Source organism: Nannobrachium achirus (genome assembly GCF_963921795.1).
Source record: "Nannobrachium achirus genome assembly, chromosome: 15".
In the NCBI taxonomy this organism is placed as follows: domain Eukaryota; kingdom Metazoa; phylum Chordata; class Actinopteri; order Myctophiformes; family Myctophidae; genus Nannobrachium; species Nannobrachium achirus.
Genome location: NC_137822.1, coordinates 50,465,837 through 50,479,658, shown reverse-complemented (window position 1 = coordinate 50,479,658; position 13,822 = coordinate 50,465,837). Strand labels below are relative to the sequence as shown.

General features: G+C 39.4%; 1 protein-coding gene across 1 annotated transcript in view; it reads left to right on the top strand.

The window, feature by feature from the left end:
* mapkap1 (MAPK associated protein 1) overlaps positions 1–13,822 on the top strand; it is a 63,413-nt gene that overhangs the window by 5,557 nt on the left and 44,034 nt on the right. Inside the window, exon 3 of the mRNA XM_080743136.1 lies at positions 4,381–4,515. Within this exon, the coding sequence (XP_080599262.1) occupies positions 4,381–4,515 (135 nt within the window). The remainder of the gene's footprint in view (positions 1–4,380; positions 4,516–13,822) is intronic.

Below are 13,822 nucleotides of genomic sequence, written 5' to 3'. Positions count from 1 at the left end.
AATTTATATTAAATGTTAAAATACTAGAGTACAAATGGAACAGGTCCATTTGGTTCCATTTGTTCACCGAGTTACAGACCCATAAAGTTCTATTTGGTTCCTAACTATCATTTATCTGGGGACCCCCTGGAACTCCCTCAAGGACCCAGGACCCCACTTTGAGAACCACTAGTGAAAATTGTTTTTAGCTGTTCCAGGTTTAACTGATAATAAATCTTTACGGTGTTTATCTTACACAATACATTAAAAAACGAATTAATGAATGAATGAATGAATGAATGTTTATTTCGAACATTTAAAAAGACAAAAATAAAATACAAATTAATACACAATAATAATGCATTAAAACAAAACAATTAAAACAAAAACAACAAAAGCAAAACGCAAATTAACTTACATAATATTGAATAATTATACTAATTTCAACAACATAACTGTTCGGAAAGGAGTAGGAAGGAAGCCTAAGCTTATCAGGTCCTACCCCTATTTTACATTTCCAACATCCAATTAAATCTGTCATCCATATAAAACTGAAATATGCTATAATAAAACTGAACAGTGCTGAACCATACTGTTATCTATATAGACTATTACCATGTACCCTCAACCCCCCCTCCCACCTCTTCCTCTTGTCTGTATGTCCCTAAAATCATATTTTTAAACTTTGTCTTAAATTGTAGAATAGTTCTACTTTCCTTGATTTCAGCATCCAAGCTGTCCCATAGAGTCACTCCACTAAATGAAATACCCATACTCTTCAAATTTGTACGAACATGAGGTTTCTCGAAACTATTTTTGTTCCTTAGGTTATACACACATTCTCTGTCCTTAAATAACTTTTGAATGCTACTTGGGAGTAGATGATTCTTGGCTTTATACATTGTTTGAGCTGTTTTGAACTTGACCAGATCCATAACCTTAAGACACTTAGACTTCATACATAGTATGTTTGTGTGATCCCTATACCCAACATGGTGTACTATTCTCAATGCTCTTTTTTGGAGTATACATAATGGTTGTAAAGTTGTTTTATAGGCATTTCCCCAGACCTCTGCACAATAAGTCAAATAAGGTAATACAAGTGAGCAATACAAAATATACAACACCCTTTGTTCCAGTATATGTTTTGCTTTCCCCAGCACAGCAATGCTCCTTGATAATTTAGATCTTATATATTGTACCTGCGGCTTCCAAGAAAGTTTGCAGTCAAGTATTACCCCTAGAAACTTAATTTCATGTACCCTCTCAATACTTATATGGTCCACTACCAATTGCAAACGTATGTCTATCCTCCTATAACCAAAAATCATAAATTTAGTTTTATTCAAATTTAAAGATAATCTATTAACTCTATCAACGCTTTGAACGTTCCTGTTCGCCCCATTTTTGACGGCGGCGGAACGCCAATTGTACGTTCTTTGGCTCGTTCTTTTGTACCTTGGTTTGATGTCTGTAACCTGATGAGGGGTCGCGCGGGTGTGTACCGTTGAAACAGCTCTCGTAAAAGTACTCTCAAAATCCCACTGGACGTTAGCATCAATGGAGTAACAAAACACACCATGTGTTTTTCTCTGGATCTATTGCTCTGTAGCGACTGCACAGCCTTGAGCAGCCTTGACAAGCGAGAGCCTATTTGAAACCATTTTCACATTAATTCTTGCATGAGGCTGCCCCCTACTGCTGGTAGAGCCACGGTACACCTCTTTAAGAGAAAAAAAAAAAAAAATGAATACATCTTTGTCTATATCATCGCAAAGGTAAGGTGCTTTTGCTGGCACAAAACCCAATAATAAATAACAACATCTGGCAGGGAAAAAGTTAATGTCAAACCATGTTTTTAATTTATTTATTTCTATTTTAACCATTTCCAAGAGCTGCTGTAAATTTTCTCCAGAACAAAGGATGTTTGTATCATCTGCAAATATGACATATTTAAATAATTGTGATACTTTAAATATATCATTTATATATAAAATAAACAGTTTTGGCCCAAGTACTGACCCCTGCGGGACTCCACATATGATATCTAGTACAGTTGATTTGTGATCGCCTAACTGAACAAATTGTTGCCTGTTGCTGATATAACTTTTTAACCACTCAAGTCCCACTCCTCTGATCCCATACCTTTCCATTTTTTTAAGCAATATATCATGATTAATTGTATCAAACGCCTTTTTTAGGTCTATAAATATTCCCACAGCATACTTCTCATTATCTATACAGTTTATTTCCTCTGTTAACTCCGTTAATGCCATAGCTGTAGACCTGTTGGCTCTAAATCCGTATTGGCTTTCTGATAACAAATGATGTTTCTCTATAAAGTTGTCTAGTCGAGCGATGTAAAGTTTCTCTAGGATTTTTGAGAATTGTGAAAGTAGGGACACTGGCCTATAATTAGTAAACTGATGCTTATCACCCGTTTTAAATACTGGGATTACTTTTGCAGTTTTCATTTTACCTGGAAATATGCCCTTTTGAAATGACAGATTAACACATCTGCCGCCTTACACGTTTATAAACGTTCTATTTTGCCCAGCTATCTACCGCCTTACACGTTACTGTACGTTCTACCGTTTTTGGCCACTGGGGGGCACTGTTCACTAATATATGAGACAGCAATGTGTTCACAGCTCTTTGGGCAGCCTGTGATGCTGATAAAAAATTATAAAAATGTTATTCATGTAATCAGCTTTCTGCACACCTTCTTCAAGATGGCTGCCAAAATGGCCACCATCCACATGCTGTAATTGTTTGTGTGTGTTAATCTAAAAATAGATTTTTCTTGGGGTTGATTATATTTTTCTGCCAACTGCAAGGGGGCAATGGACATCTTCTGAGAGCTTATTTTTTTTCAAAAAATGTTTAATTTTTTTTTTATTTTCATTTTAATTTTTTGTAAAAAGCCGGGCAGTACTAAGATAGATTTTTTTTTAACCCTTGGCAGGCATTGTGTTAAAGATGTAACTTAATGGTTTTGCAACACCCTCAACAACTTCCTTCACCAAGGTCATATCCAACCCATTCCAGTCAGTAGAAGTTTTGTTCTTACTCTTGTTAATAATATCAATAATTTCTTTTTCATCAACAGCACTCAGGACAATGGAATGTGGATTTATATCTATGCCATCTCCCGCTTTCTCCACCTCTCCTGATAGTTTAGGGATTTTATCGGCCAACCTTGGTCCCACATTAACAAAAAAATCATTAAACGCATTGACCACCTCATTCATGTTGTTTATAGTGTTATTATTATCAATAAAATAGTCTGGGTAATTGTTATTTGCAGTTCCTTTCCTAATGATATTATTTAATATATTCCATATCCCTTTACTATTACCTTTATTTTTCTCTAATAGGTTATTGTAATATTCCTTCTTGCAATTCCTCATAATGTTTGTAAATTTATTTTTATATTGTTTATACTTTACTTCTGTTTCTTTGGTTCTATGTTTTATGTATTTTCTATACAACGTATTCTTCTTTTTACTGGCATTCTGCAGCCCCTTTGTAATCCATGGTGATTCTATGTGCCTTTGTTTCCTATTGCATTGTTGTAATGGACAGTTTTTGTCGTACAGTGATTGGAAATTTTCAATAAATGTATCATATGCTCTGTCTACATCACTCTCATCATACACTCCTTCCCAGGCCTGTGCCAGTAGGTCTGTTCTGAATGCATTGAGGGATTCCACAGTTCTTTTTCTCTTGTATTTAACTATATCCTTTTCCTTCCTTTTTTTATAATCACACTGATACACCACAAAAACTGGCAAGTGATCACTGATGTCATTCAGCAGTAGACCACTCACTATATTGTTGTCCATGCAATTAGTGTAGATATTGTCAATTAGAGTGGCACTGTGTGATGTCACTCTGCTTGGCTTAGTGATAGTTGGAAACAGACTCATAGTAAACATTGCATCAATAAACTCATCAGTCCTTTTATGCTTGTTAGGATTAAGTAGATCAATGTTATAATCCCCACAAATAAAATGTACCTTCTGATCAATTTTAGCAAACATTCCCTCCATAACCTCTGTAAATATTTCAATGTTAGTCCCTGGAGTTCTGTATACACAGCTGACAATAACATTTCGTTTTGTACCCATAGAAATTTCTATCGTAATACATTCTAATACATCATTAATACTGGTTGACATATGTTCTACAATCTTGTACCTTAGTTTTTTATCTGTGTACAAAGCCACAAATTAAACTATCTAAAACTAATATAGCAACTCAAGTAGAAGAAGTAAATTATTTTAACATTTTATTTCGCATTTTGTTAAAAAACGGACCAATCCTGCAAACTCTGGAAGGCGGTCTTAGCCAATCAGATGAAGCCTGATGTGATGCTCTCTTCCTCAGGTGACGGAGTAGGAGGAGGAGGAGGAGGGGGAGGGGGTCCCCTGGGCGGGGTGGGGGTCCCCGGGGACCCCCACAGCTGTGACCTCTCCCAGTCCATGGACATCACCTCCAGCTGGGACTTTGGCATCCGCAGGCGCTCCAACACAGGTACTCTGAGGGGATGGGATCTTATGGTACTCTGAGGGGATGGGATCTTATGGTACTCTGAGGGGATGGGATCTTATGGTACTCTGTGGGGATGGGATAAGATCCCATCTCTGTGGGGATGGGATCTTACTCTCCAACACAGGTACTCTGAGGGGATGGGATCTTATGGTACTCTGTGGGGATGGGATAAGATCCCATCTCTGTGGGGATGGGATCTTATGCTCCAACACAGGTACTCTGAGGGGATGGGATCTTATGGTACTCTGAGGGGATGGGATCTTATGCAGGGGGAGGAGCCAGAGTCCACTGCAGGGATGGGACCACAATCCTTATCATGGTTTAGTGTGAATTTAAAGGACAACTTCGTTTTTTTACAACAAGGGTTCATATTTTAGAAAAAAGTGAGTTTTAAAATGTTTTCATTTGCTTCGTTCTATTGTTTTATCATGTTTACCGTGCTAAAATGTGGGGCATGCGTACGCATTTGGGCATGCGTACAAGTGGCTAAATATGTCTTTTTAGACACAATAAGCCAGCAGTTTCTTTATTGCTATTTACAGTAACACTTCTAGCCCCCATAAGTCACATCCAACCATGAAAGGTTGCGTTGTATCTTGGGAATGGGCTTACTCTGTGTAAAACGACATACTGTATTTAGCCACTTGTACGCATGCCCCCAAACACTGAAATAAGAATCTCTAAAACAATAGAAAGAAGTAAATGAAATAATTTGAACACTCATCTTTTATATTATTTAATTACAATCTAAAATATGAACCCTTGTTGTAAAAAACTAAAGTTGTCCTTTAAGAGTTTTAATTCATGGTGAAATCATCCAATCATCCAACGTTGTACACTATAGCAGTGGTTCTCAACCTGTGGGTCTGGACCCCCAGGGGGGTCCCCACATTAGTGTATAGAGGGTATCTGCACCTTTCTAAAGTGACAATTTTTCAAACCTCTAAAATGACAAACACTGGCCAAAATATTAGAGGCAGAAATTTGAAGGCTATTTTTCACAATAGAACCGTGTTATAGAAAATGTAATGCCTCAACTCTTAGTGCTCATCAGGGTGGGGGGTCCCCAGTTAAAATATGATTATTTTCTTTTGGGGGTCCCCAGTTAAAATATGATTATTTTCTTTTGGGGGTCCCCAGTTAAAATATGATTCTTTTGGGGGTCCCCAGTTAAAATATGATTCTTTTGGGGGTCCCCAGTTAAAATATGATTGATGATTATTTTGGGGGTCCCCAGTTAAAATATGATTCTTTTGGGGGTCCCCAGTTAAAATATGATTGATGATTATTTTGGGGGTCCCCAGTTAAAATATGATTGATGATTATTTTGGGGGTCCCCAGTTAAAATATGATATTTTTGGGTGTCGCGGCCTGAACAGGTTGAGAACCACTGGTCTATAGGATGAATTGGCTTTTATTGATCTGCTGATTCAGCAACACTTAAAGGAGTAGTTCACCCCAAAATGACCTTTTTTCTATTGATTACTCCCACCATGTATTGATTACTCCCACCATGTATTGATTACTCACACCATGTATTGATTACTCACACCATGTATTGATTACTCCCACCATGTATTGATTACTCCCACCATGTATTGATTACTCACACCATGTATTGATTACTCCCACCATGTATTGATTACTCCCACCATGTATTGATTACTCACACCATGTATTGATTACTCACACCATGTATTGATTACTCCCACCATGTATTGATTACTCACACCATGTATTGATTACTCACACCATGGAGACTTGAGTTCAATATTAATTATCAGTTCAGGCATTCTTGAGAAAATAGCCATTATGTTTTACATGTTATGTAAGCAAAGATGGCTGCCCTGTATGAAAGATGGGGTTGTATGGGGGTGGAACATGCAAAATCGCGATTGCAATCATGTTTACTAGATTTAATGGGGTCTAAAAAAAAAAAAAGGGAAGTCCATAGTATTAGTGAGATAGTTGATCTGAAAGTCGTTTGGCACTAAGTGAGTTAAAATTACATTACAATAAATGTACCCCCCTTGATTCCGGATGGGGACCAAATGCATCCGGGTCCCCATCCGGAATCAATGGCTAATTTTTGTGGACTGGGACAGGAATGGGACAATTACCAAAATATATCACTGAACTCAAGCTCAATGGTGTGAGTAATCAATAGAACTACTCCTTTAAACCTTCGATAGTTGATTAAACACACCTGAAACGAGAGCATTTGATAACGCTCTGATTTAAAAAAAAAAATGCAACAAGTGTCACAACGCGTTGCAAGCTTGTAGCTTGTTAATCATAATAGTTTTTGCCACAATAATCATGAGGTGTAATTGACCATATATGGTCCCATCCCTGCTGCTTTAACGCTTGGGTGACTGAAAATAAAAAAACTACCACTACGCCTGCATTTATCGTTCATTTTGACCGTTAGATTCTCTCCCTTTTGGCCCAGGAGCGCAACACTTCCTCCCCCTGCTGCCAGCGGGGGTTCTATTGTCTTCCGAATTTGAATTAGCATTTCAATTGACCTTTCAAATACTCTCGCTTCAATGTTAACTTCATGGTTTAGCAGGAAAAAAACAGGCTTGGGAAAATGACACTAAAGGGCCTCACAGACGAAATGCGATATTGCATCAGATCAGATCTCGTGCCCGGGGGTTTATCGGTGTTCATTTCAAACGACAGCGATCCTCTGCCTTGAATTCGGGCCCGGTATATCCCGCTGTGCCAAGTGAAATATCTCAGACCATTACAAATGAGCCAGATATCCTGGATGACCACCCCTAGCGATCTCGGGCCAGAGTTGATTGGGGAAAAAGTTTTATTTTATTTTTTCTGGCAGTTGATTGAATAAAGAAACAAGGCTCCAGCCTCGGTTCTCAAACTATGTGTCCCGACCCAACGTGGTGTCGCGGAAGGTGCCATGGGCTCGCACATTGACGACCATACTACTGTGTATAACGTCTATTTGCCCTTCAACTATAAAATATATATTGTTTTTTATGAGACACGCATTGTAATTAGGCTATGCTCCCAAATCCATTTATTACCTTCTGTTTGCATATGCAATGAGTCCTGCAGTGCTGCCAATCTGTTGAAGGTGAAAATCATGGAGGTTTTTTAGCGAGGTGAAACGCCATCAAAAGCCACCTCGAAGATGCAGGTTGGAACTCACTTATATGGAGCTCAAATTAATCATTACATCATTGCGCGAAACTAGGCCAGATAAATAATTAGCGCATCAGTTCCAGGTGGTGGTCCGCTCTCAAAAGTGGCCAAGCTTCTTCTCATCATTGAGAATGCTTGCAGGTGTGCATGTTCAATATAGGAAATTGCCCATTACATCAAAGTGAGCCTTTCTCCGCACAAAAAAAGAAAGAGAGGTTTAAACTTGAACTAAGTCTGTGACTGTCCCACCTTAAGCGCCTTCAACCAACACTGTCAGAGTAGCACTTGTATAGGTCGATTTAGAACCCTTTTAATTTATTAATATATTAGGCTGAGTCGTGAACCTTTTTCATGTAATAGGCCTATCCATCTTCGCGTTCGTTGATAGCCAAAAAAGCAGATACAAGCTCACAATGCACTGTGCCATAGCTGCGTCTACAGAGAACAGATCTGTTATTTTGGGAACATAGCCTAACCATGCTGCGCATTTTGATGACCAAATAATCCTGTGTGCACTGTAATATTACGTGGGAATGATATAGACTACCTTTGTGGGAATGATATACCTTTTTGAACAATAGCCTAAATTGCGTGGTGTTAATGAGTTGTGGTCATACAACACCAAACAAAACAAGAAAAAAGACCGCACGTAGTAAAAAAGAAAAAAAAATCCCAAGGAATGTATGTCTCTCTGACTTTGAGTATGATGACATTAGGCTATATGAATAATAATGTGGCATATAGCATCAACCAGCATTCTAACGGCAACCAGCCAGACATTGGGCTTTGCAGGCATGGGCTTTGCCGACCAAAATAAATAAATAATGAATATATTGTTGTAACCAACAGCGTGAAGCGAACGACGCGTCCTCTCCCTTTCCACACATTCCCCAGCTTATGGAGATGATAACCAAATGGACCCTATTAATCTTCTTGAGGGCGTAAAATGAAACCGCCGTAGGCCTATGGCTCCATTTGGTTTCATAATCATGTGTTGAAATATTAGCGCTACAAGCTCACGACATTTTGATCTTGTGTTGAATGTCTCACTTTATAGATAGGCCTATTATAATTATATATTCAGTTATTTTTTGGCAAGCGAGACATCTGGCTCTGCATGACTACTAGATATTAAGTTAACTATAAAAATAAGAACAGATATTGCATCTGTGATAAAGTGGAAAGGATCCCAGCGCGCGTCTCGCTCCTCTGGTAGGTGTAGCCTAAATTGTTTTACGCATAGTTAAGAAGGGCATAATAATGCAGTCGTCCAGTATGATTTCATTCACTATACATATTTTAAAAGATTACAGTCTCCATCACTGCCACTCTTCTGGAATGTTTGTACCCAAACTTTCGCAGTGTGCAATGTGATGCGCATCCAAGACACGGCTGAGAGTGTCGCATCTCCAATACTTTTTAACAAGCAAATTAAGCAATCCCTTGGTTGATTTGCGGAGCATGCCTGTCTGTGTGACAGTCTGACTGACTGTTGCGCGCTGCAGTGGTCGCGCTGACACGCAGCCACACACCAGGCAGGCTGTCCGCTGCGCAAGTAAATTAATGGCAATTAAGCGACGTGTATCTTACTGGATGTGAATCACTCGCCTGCACGCTGCATCTGTGATCCGGTCCATGAATTAATCCATATTTTGAGGTGAGAACATGCCAAGGAGAATGCTTAATCATACATTGGCTGAGTATGGAATACCATTATGTAGCTAACTTTGAACAAAGCTGTTGCTCATTACTGTAGCGACTCCAGTCAGACAGACATCAGCTGTTATAGCGAGTCTAGCGACCCAGCTGAGACTGATGCGCTAATTATTACTGACCCAGATTCACGCAATGACGTAATTGATAAATTTGAGCAAGATTTCAATATTATATAACATTTTAAAAGGCTTTTATATACTCTTGATACTTTTTTCAAACGAGGTTTGCCCTAATAGATCGAAGTGCTCAGTTTTGGCTATTTTCTGTGTGAAATTACAATTAAAAAAAAAAATAACAATTAATTTTAGATTAATCGTGTATTCGATTACAAAACGGTCGTGTACACGTCAGTGAAATTAGTCGCTAGGAACATCCCTATTAAGAAGGGCATAATAATGCAGTCGTCCAGTATGATTTCATTCACTATACATATTTTAAAAGATTACAGTCTCCATCACTGCCACTCTTCTGGAATGTTTGTACCCAAACTTTCGCAGTGTGCAATGTGATGCGCATCCAAGACACGGCTGAGAGTGTCGCATCTCCAATATCATTGATTTAATAAAATACATTGCCTCATCCAAGCCTTCAACCAACTGTCCAAAAAAGGATGATGATAGCCCAATATATTATTATCTTTTATAAATATAAAAAATATATTATATATATATGGGGAAAGGCTTTCGTGAGGTGATAGAATAGGCCTACACTGCCTTGTCGCTAAATGACTGCGCAGAAGAAAAAAAGGAAAAAAAAAAGAACGCTATAGGCTATAACGTTTTTGAAAAAGTGATTACAACATTTTAGGGAGAAAGTAGGCTAAAGTAAAAAGTAAGTAGGATAATAATAATAAAATTGTAGGCTATTCTATTGTGAGGTGACAGAATAGCCTACACTCTGCGCAGCCTAAAAAAAAGGAGGAGGAGATGGCTTCATATAATCTGATCCCGTGTGCTCATTCAGACGACAATATTTGTATTTACATTATAATAAATATTGGCGCTGTGGATTCTGTGTTTCTCGAACATTTCAAGGTCTCCCCCTTCTACTCTTTACAGTGTAGGCCTACAAAATACTAATGCAATCAATGTGCATCAAATGACAGCGCCGTCGCGCGCTGTTCATCAGCTGCTTTTGTTCACTTTGCGAACGGGACATGTTGGATTGGATACTATGCTACTTCAGTGGAATGACGACATGGAATACCTACCAGCCAACGTGAGTACATTGCCGTGCCAAACCAAACCTTGCCGTTGTGACGCCGTAAAAGATGATTTGACAACTCCAAGCCAAATATATTATTAGCCTATCTTATATAAATATAATAAAGATATTATATATCCCCACGTGTTGTCATGGGGAAAGGCTTTTTGTGAGGTGATAGAATAGCATACACTGCCCTAGCCAAATCTGCGCAGCAAAAAAAAAAGAGAGAAAAAAGAACGCCAGTGTCCACTCCTAAAAGGCAGAAGAGGAGCAGCTGGCTTCATATAATCTCAAGCAATCCCGTGAGCTCATTCAGACGACAATAATTGTAAAGGATTCCTACCCGATGACCCGAGAATATCAAGCTTTTTTGATATTATCGTGAGTGCTCCCGACGAGTCCCGAGGTCATAAAAAAGCTAATTAACATAATCCGATCGTGTCGGGGTACTGTTCAAGCCCAAGACCGATTCCGGGGCCGACCAAACGATTTTCCCGGGGGGTCCTCCCGAAATCTGATCGGGGATCCTCGGCCCCGGGATCGGCTCAATGTGAACGGGCCTTAAGTTTGTAGCATGATCTTACTTTTAATGTCACTGGTTTAATTTCGTATCGCTTCGCAGCGCAGCCCAGCAGATTGTTGAGTTTTGAAAGTCATTTTAAAACAGTTCGGTTTTGCATGCAGGAATAAATCAATGATCAGCGTCTTTGCGCACAGTGCGCCATGCAGTTTGAGTGGTTATAGACACGTTTTTTTATCCAGAAACATATCTTTTATGGCTTTGTTTTATTTACGGTTTGGGAGACTCAAGGCCAACACAGCGGGGCGCACCGCGCTATTGATTATGCGGTGAAAGGCAAGGTAATGTGATGTCCCGACATCACGCACGCATGCATGCATGAGAGAGAGAGATATGCCTTGCGCTGTATATATAGGAACGAACGCATGCATGGTTCGATCGTGGACGTGGTATAAAAAAGTATTAAAAAAAAGACGTGGAGAGAGAGGCAGGTTCCTTTCATGTGGGAGAAAGAGAGAGCGTAAAATGAAACCAAATGGACCCGTATGGTTCCATTTGGCTTAGTTTTGTTCATTGACAATATAGGGTATTTTGTTACACAAATGGCCAAACTTCTACAAGCTCACAACGCCATACGAAGCGAAGTAAAATAATTACGCCTTCATATGTCCCGATTTTCATTCATATTAGCTATTATTAGACAACTCACAAAACCAGTCAATGAATCATGTTTAGGTAATGTGATGTCCCGACATCACGCATGCACGCATGCATGCAGAGAGGGATAGGCTGTATTGTGTGGCTGGTATCGTTCAGTTTTGTTCCCGCCCCATGGGCACTAAATAAACTTTGCTTCATTAGAAAGATCTATTGATAGTAAGTAAGAAACAAAAAGTTCTCTGCGTGTCACTTGCACAATCTTTGTCACCAGCCAGAAATGTATTTAATGGGAATAACAAAAAAACGAAAATCTTGTGTTTCTGTTTTTGCTTGTAAAATTTGATATATTGATTTTGGCAACACAAAATCCTTTACTTCTCAAATGTCATAAATACATCTACCTAACATCTGAAACAAGTAGTGGTGCCTTAGTACACTCATATGCAAATGTAGCAAATTTGTTGAAGGAAACACTTCAATGTAAGTGATTGTCAGTGACTGTAATTTTGTTATAATGACAAGTAAACTGGATGTCTATTTGGATTTCACAGCAAGAGAAACTCAATGGAATACTTATCTTCATGATTGGGTGTGTCTGGATCTTAATTTACATATTTCCAAGATGGACGCCACCCGCCACCCGAGAGCTTTACTATGACTTTTACAGTGACAGCTGGCTGTTATGACAAAAGCAATATGAACACATTTGGTCAGTTTTACCTCTATCAAGAGTTGTGGGGATGTTTGCGGAGAAGAATCTGAGAAAACGTACATACAGCTAAATGTATCTTAAAGATGACATTTTTAATTCATCACATTGCTGAACCACCTACTCCCAAGTGTTTCTTGTCAGCAAGCAAAGACAGACAGAAGTCCAGGTCTCCTGAGCACTGGGAAGTTGGAGATTCTAGAGACTTCATCAGATGGCTTGGCTGAAGACCTTTTACTTGTGTGGCACCTACTGTAGGTAGAATAGCTTCCACCATCACAGTTGCTGAATGCTCCTCCAGATGCAGAAGCTAGTTTACCTGGCTTTTCAGCATTCTGTGTAAACTTTCACCAACAGGCTAGCATTATTGGCTACCTTCCATCCCAACATCGCCAACTGATCCTTCTGTCCTCAGAAAAGAGATGAAACGACTCTTCACTACATAAGTACACCATTATCACTGGAGATCAGACAGCACCAAGATGAGTTTGGCAATGTAGTCCTGTTGCTGGGAGGCTTCCACCAAGCTCACAACTACTGAACATGAAGGCTATTTGCAAGATTATCAGGGATGCAGGCACAGATGATCTGCTTGTTGCAGCAAGTCTTTGTCGAGTAGGATCTGTCAAGAAGATGTTTGTTGAAAAGACATAATACTACCAAACTTTACATGCCCTCAAAGTCCTGTTTGAAAAAAATATAACTGGCAGAAGTTAGAAATTACGAGGCATCCAGAGATGGCAGTCCTAGGAGATCAGCTGCTGCTTTTCAGGAATCATTCAATGGGCAACCAACTGCAGTCCTCTGGGCAAACTTCCTGGAGATGTCAGATATTCTCCAAAGGTTTATCTACTACGAGCGGGAAGGTGACTGGACAGGACATCTCTGTGAATCAGCAAGAATGCTACCCTACCTCACTTTAGTAGGCCACTACAAGTACGGGCAGCAATCTTGTAAAGATGTATTTGCCTTAGATGAAGAAATTACCGGAAACAGCTTCAGAGGTACATGAAGCGCTGATGGCAGGTGTATTTGTTGGCTGATGAGTAGATGGCAGCCACAATAGTAGTGTTTCTTTTGACATGCTACTGGAACAGACATATAATGCTGATGCCAAGGAAGCAAGCAGTCAAGTCTATGCTCCACCTCCACCCCTCCAACCCACACCATGTCAGAAGTGGACACTAACCCATCTACAGTGACCACATCATCCTTGCTCAACATATCTACAGGACAGTGTGCTGATTCCACAGTCAAGTGTTTTGCATGTTGTTCACTATAGTTGAAGACAAGCAAACCTGTACAGTATG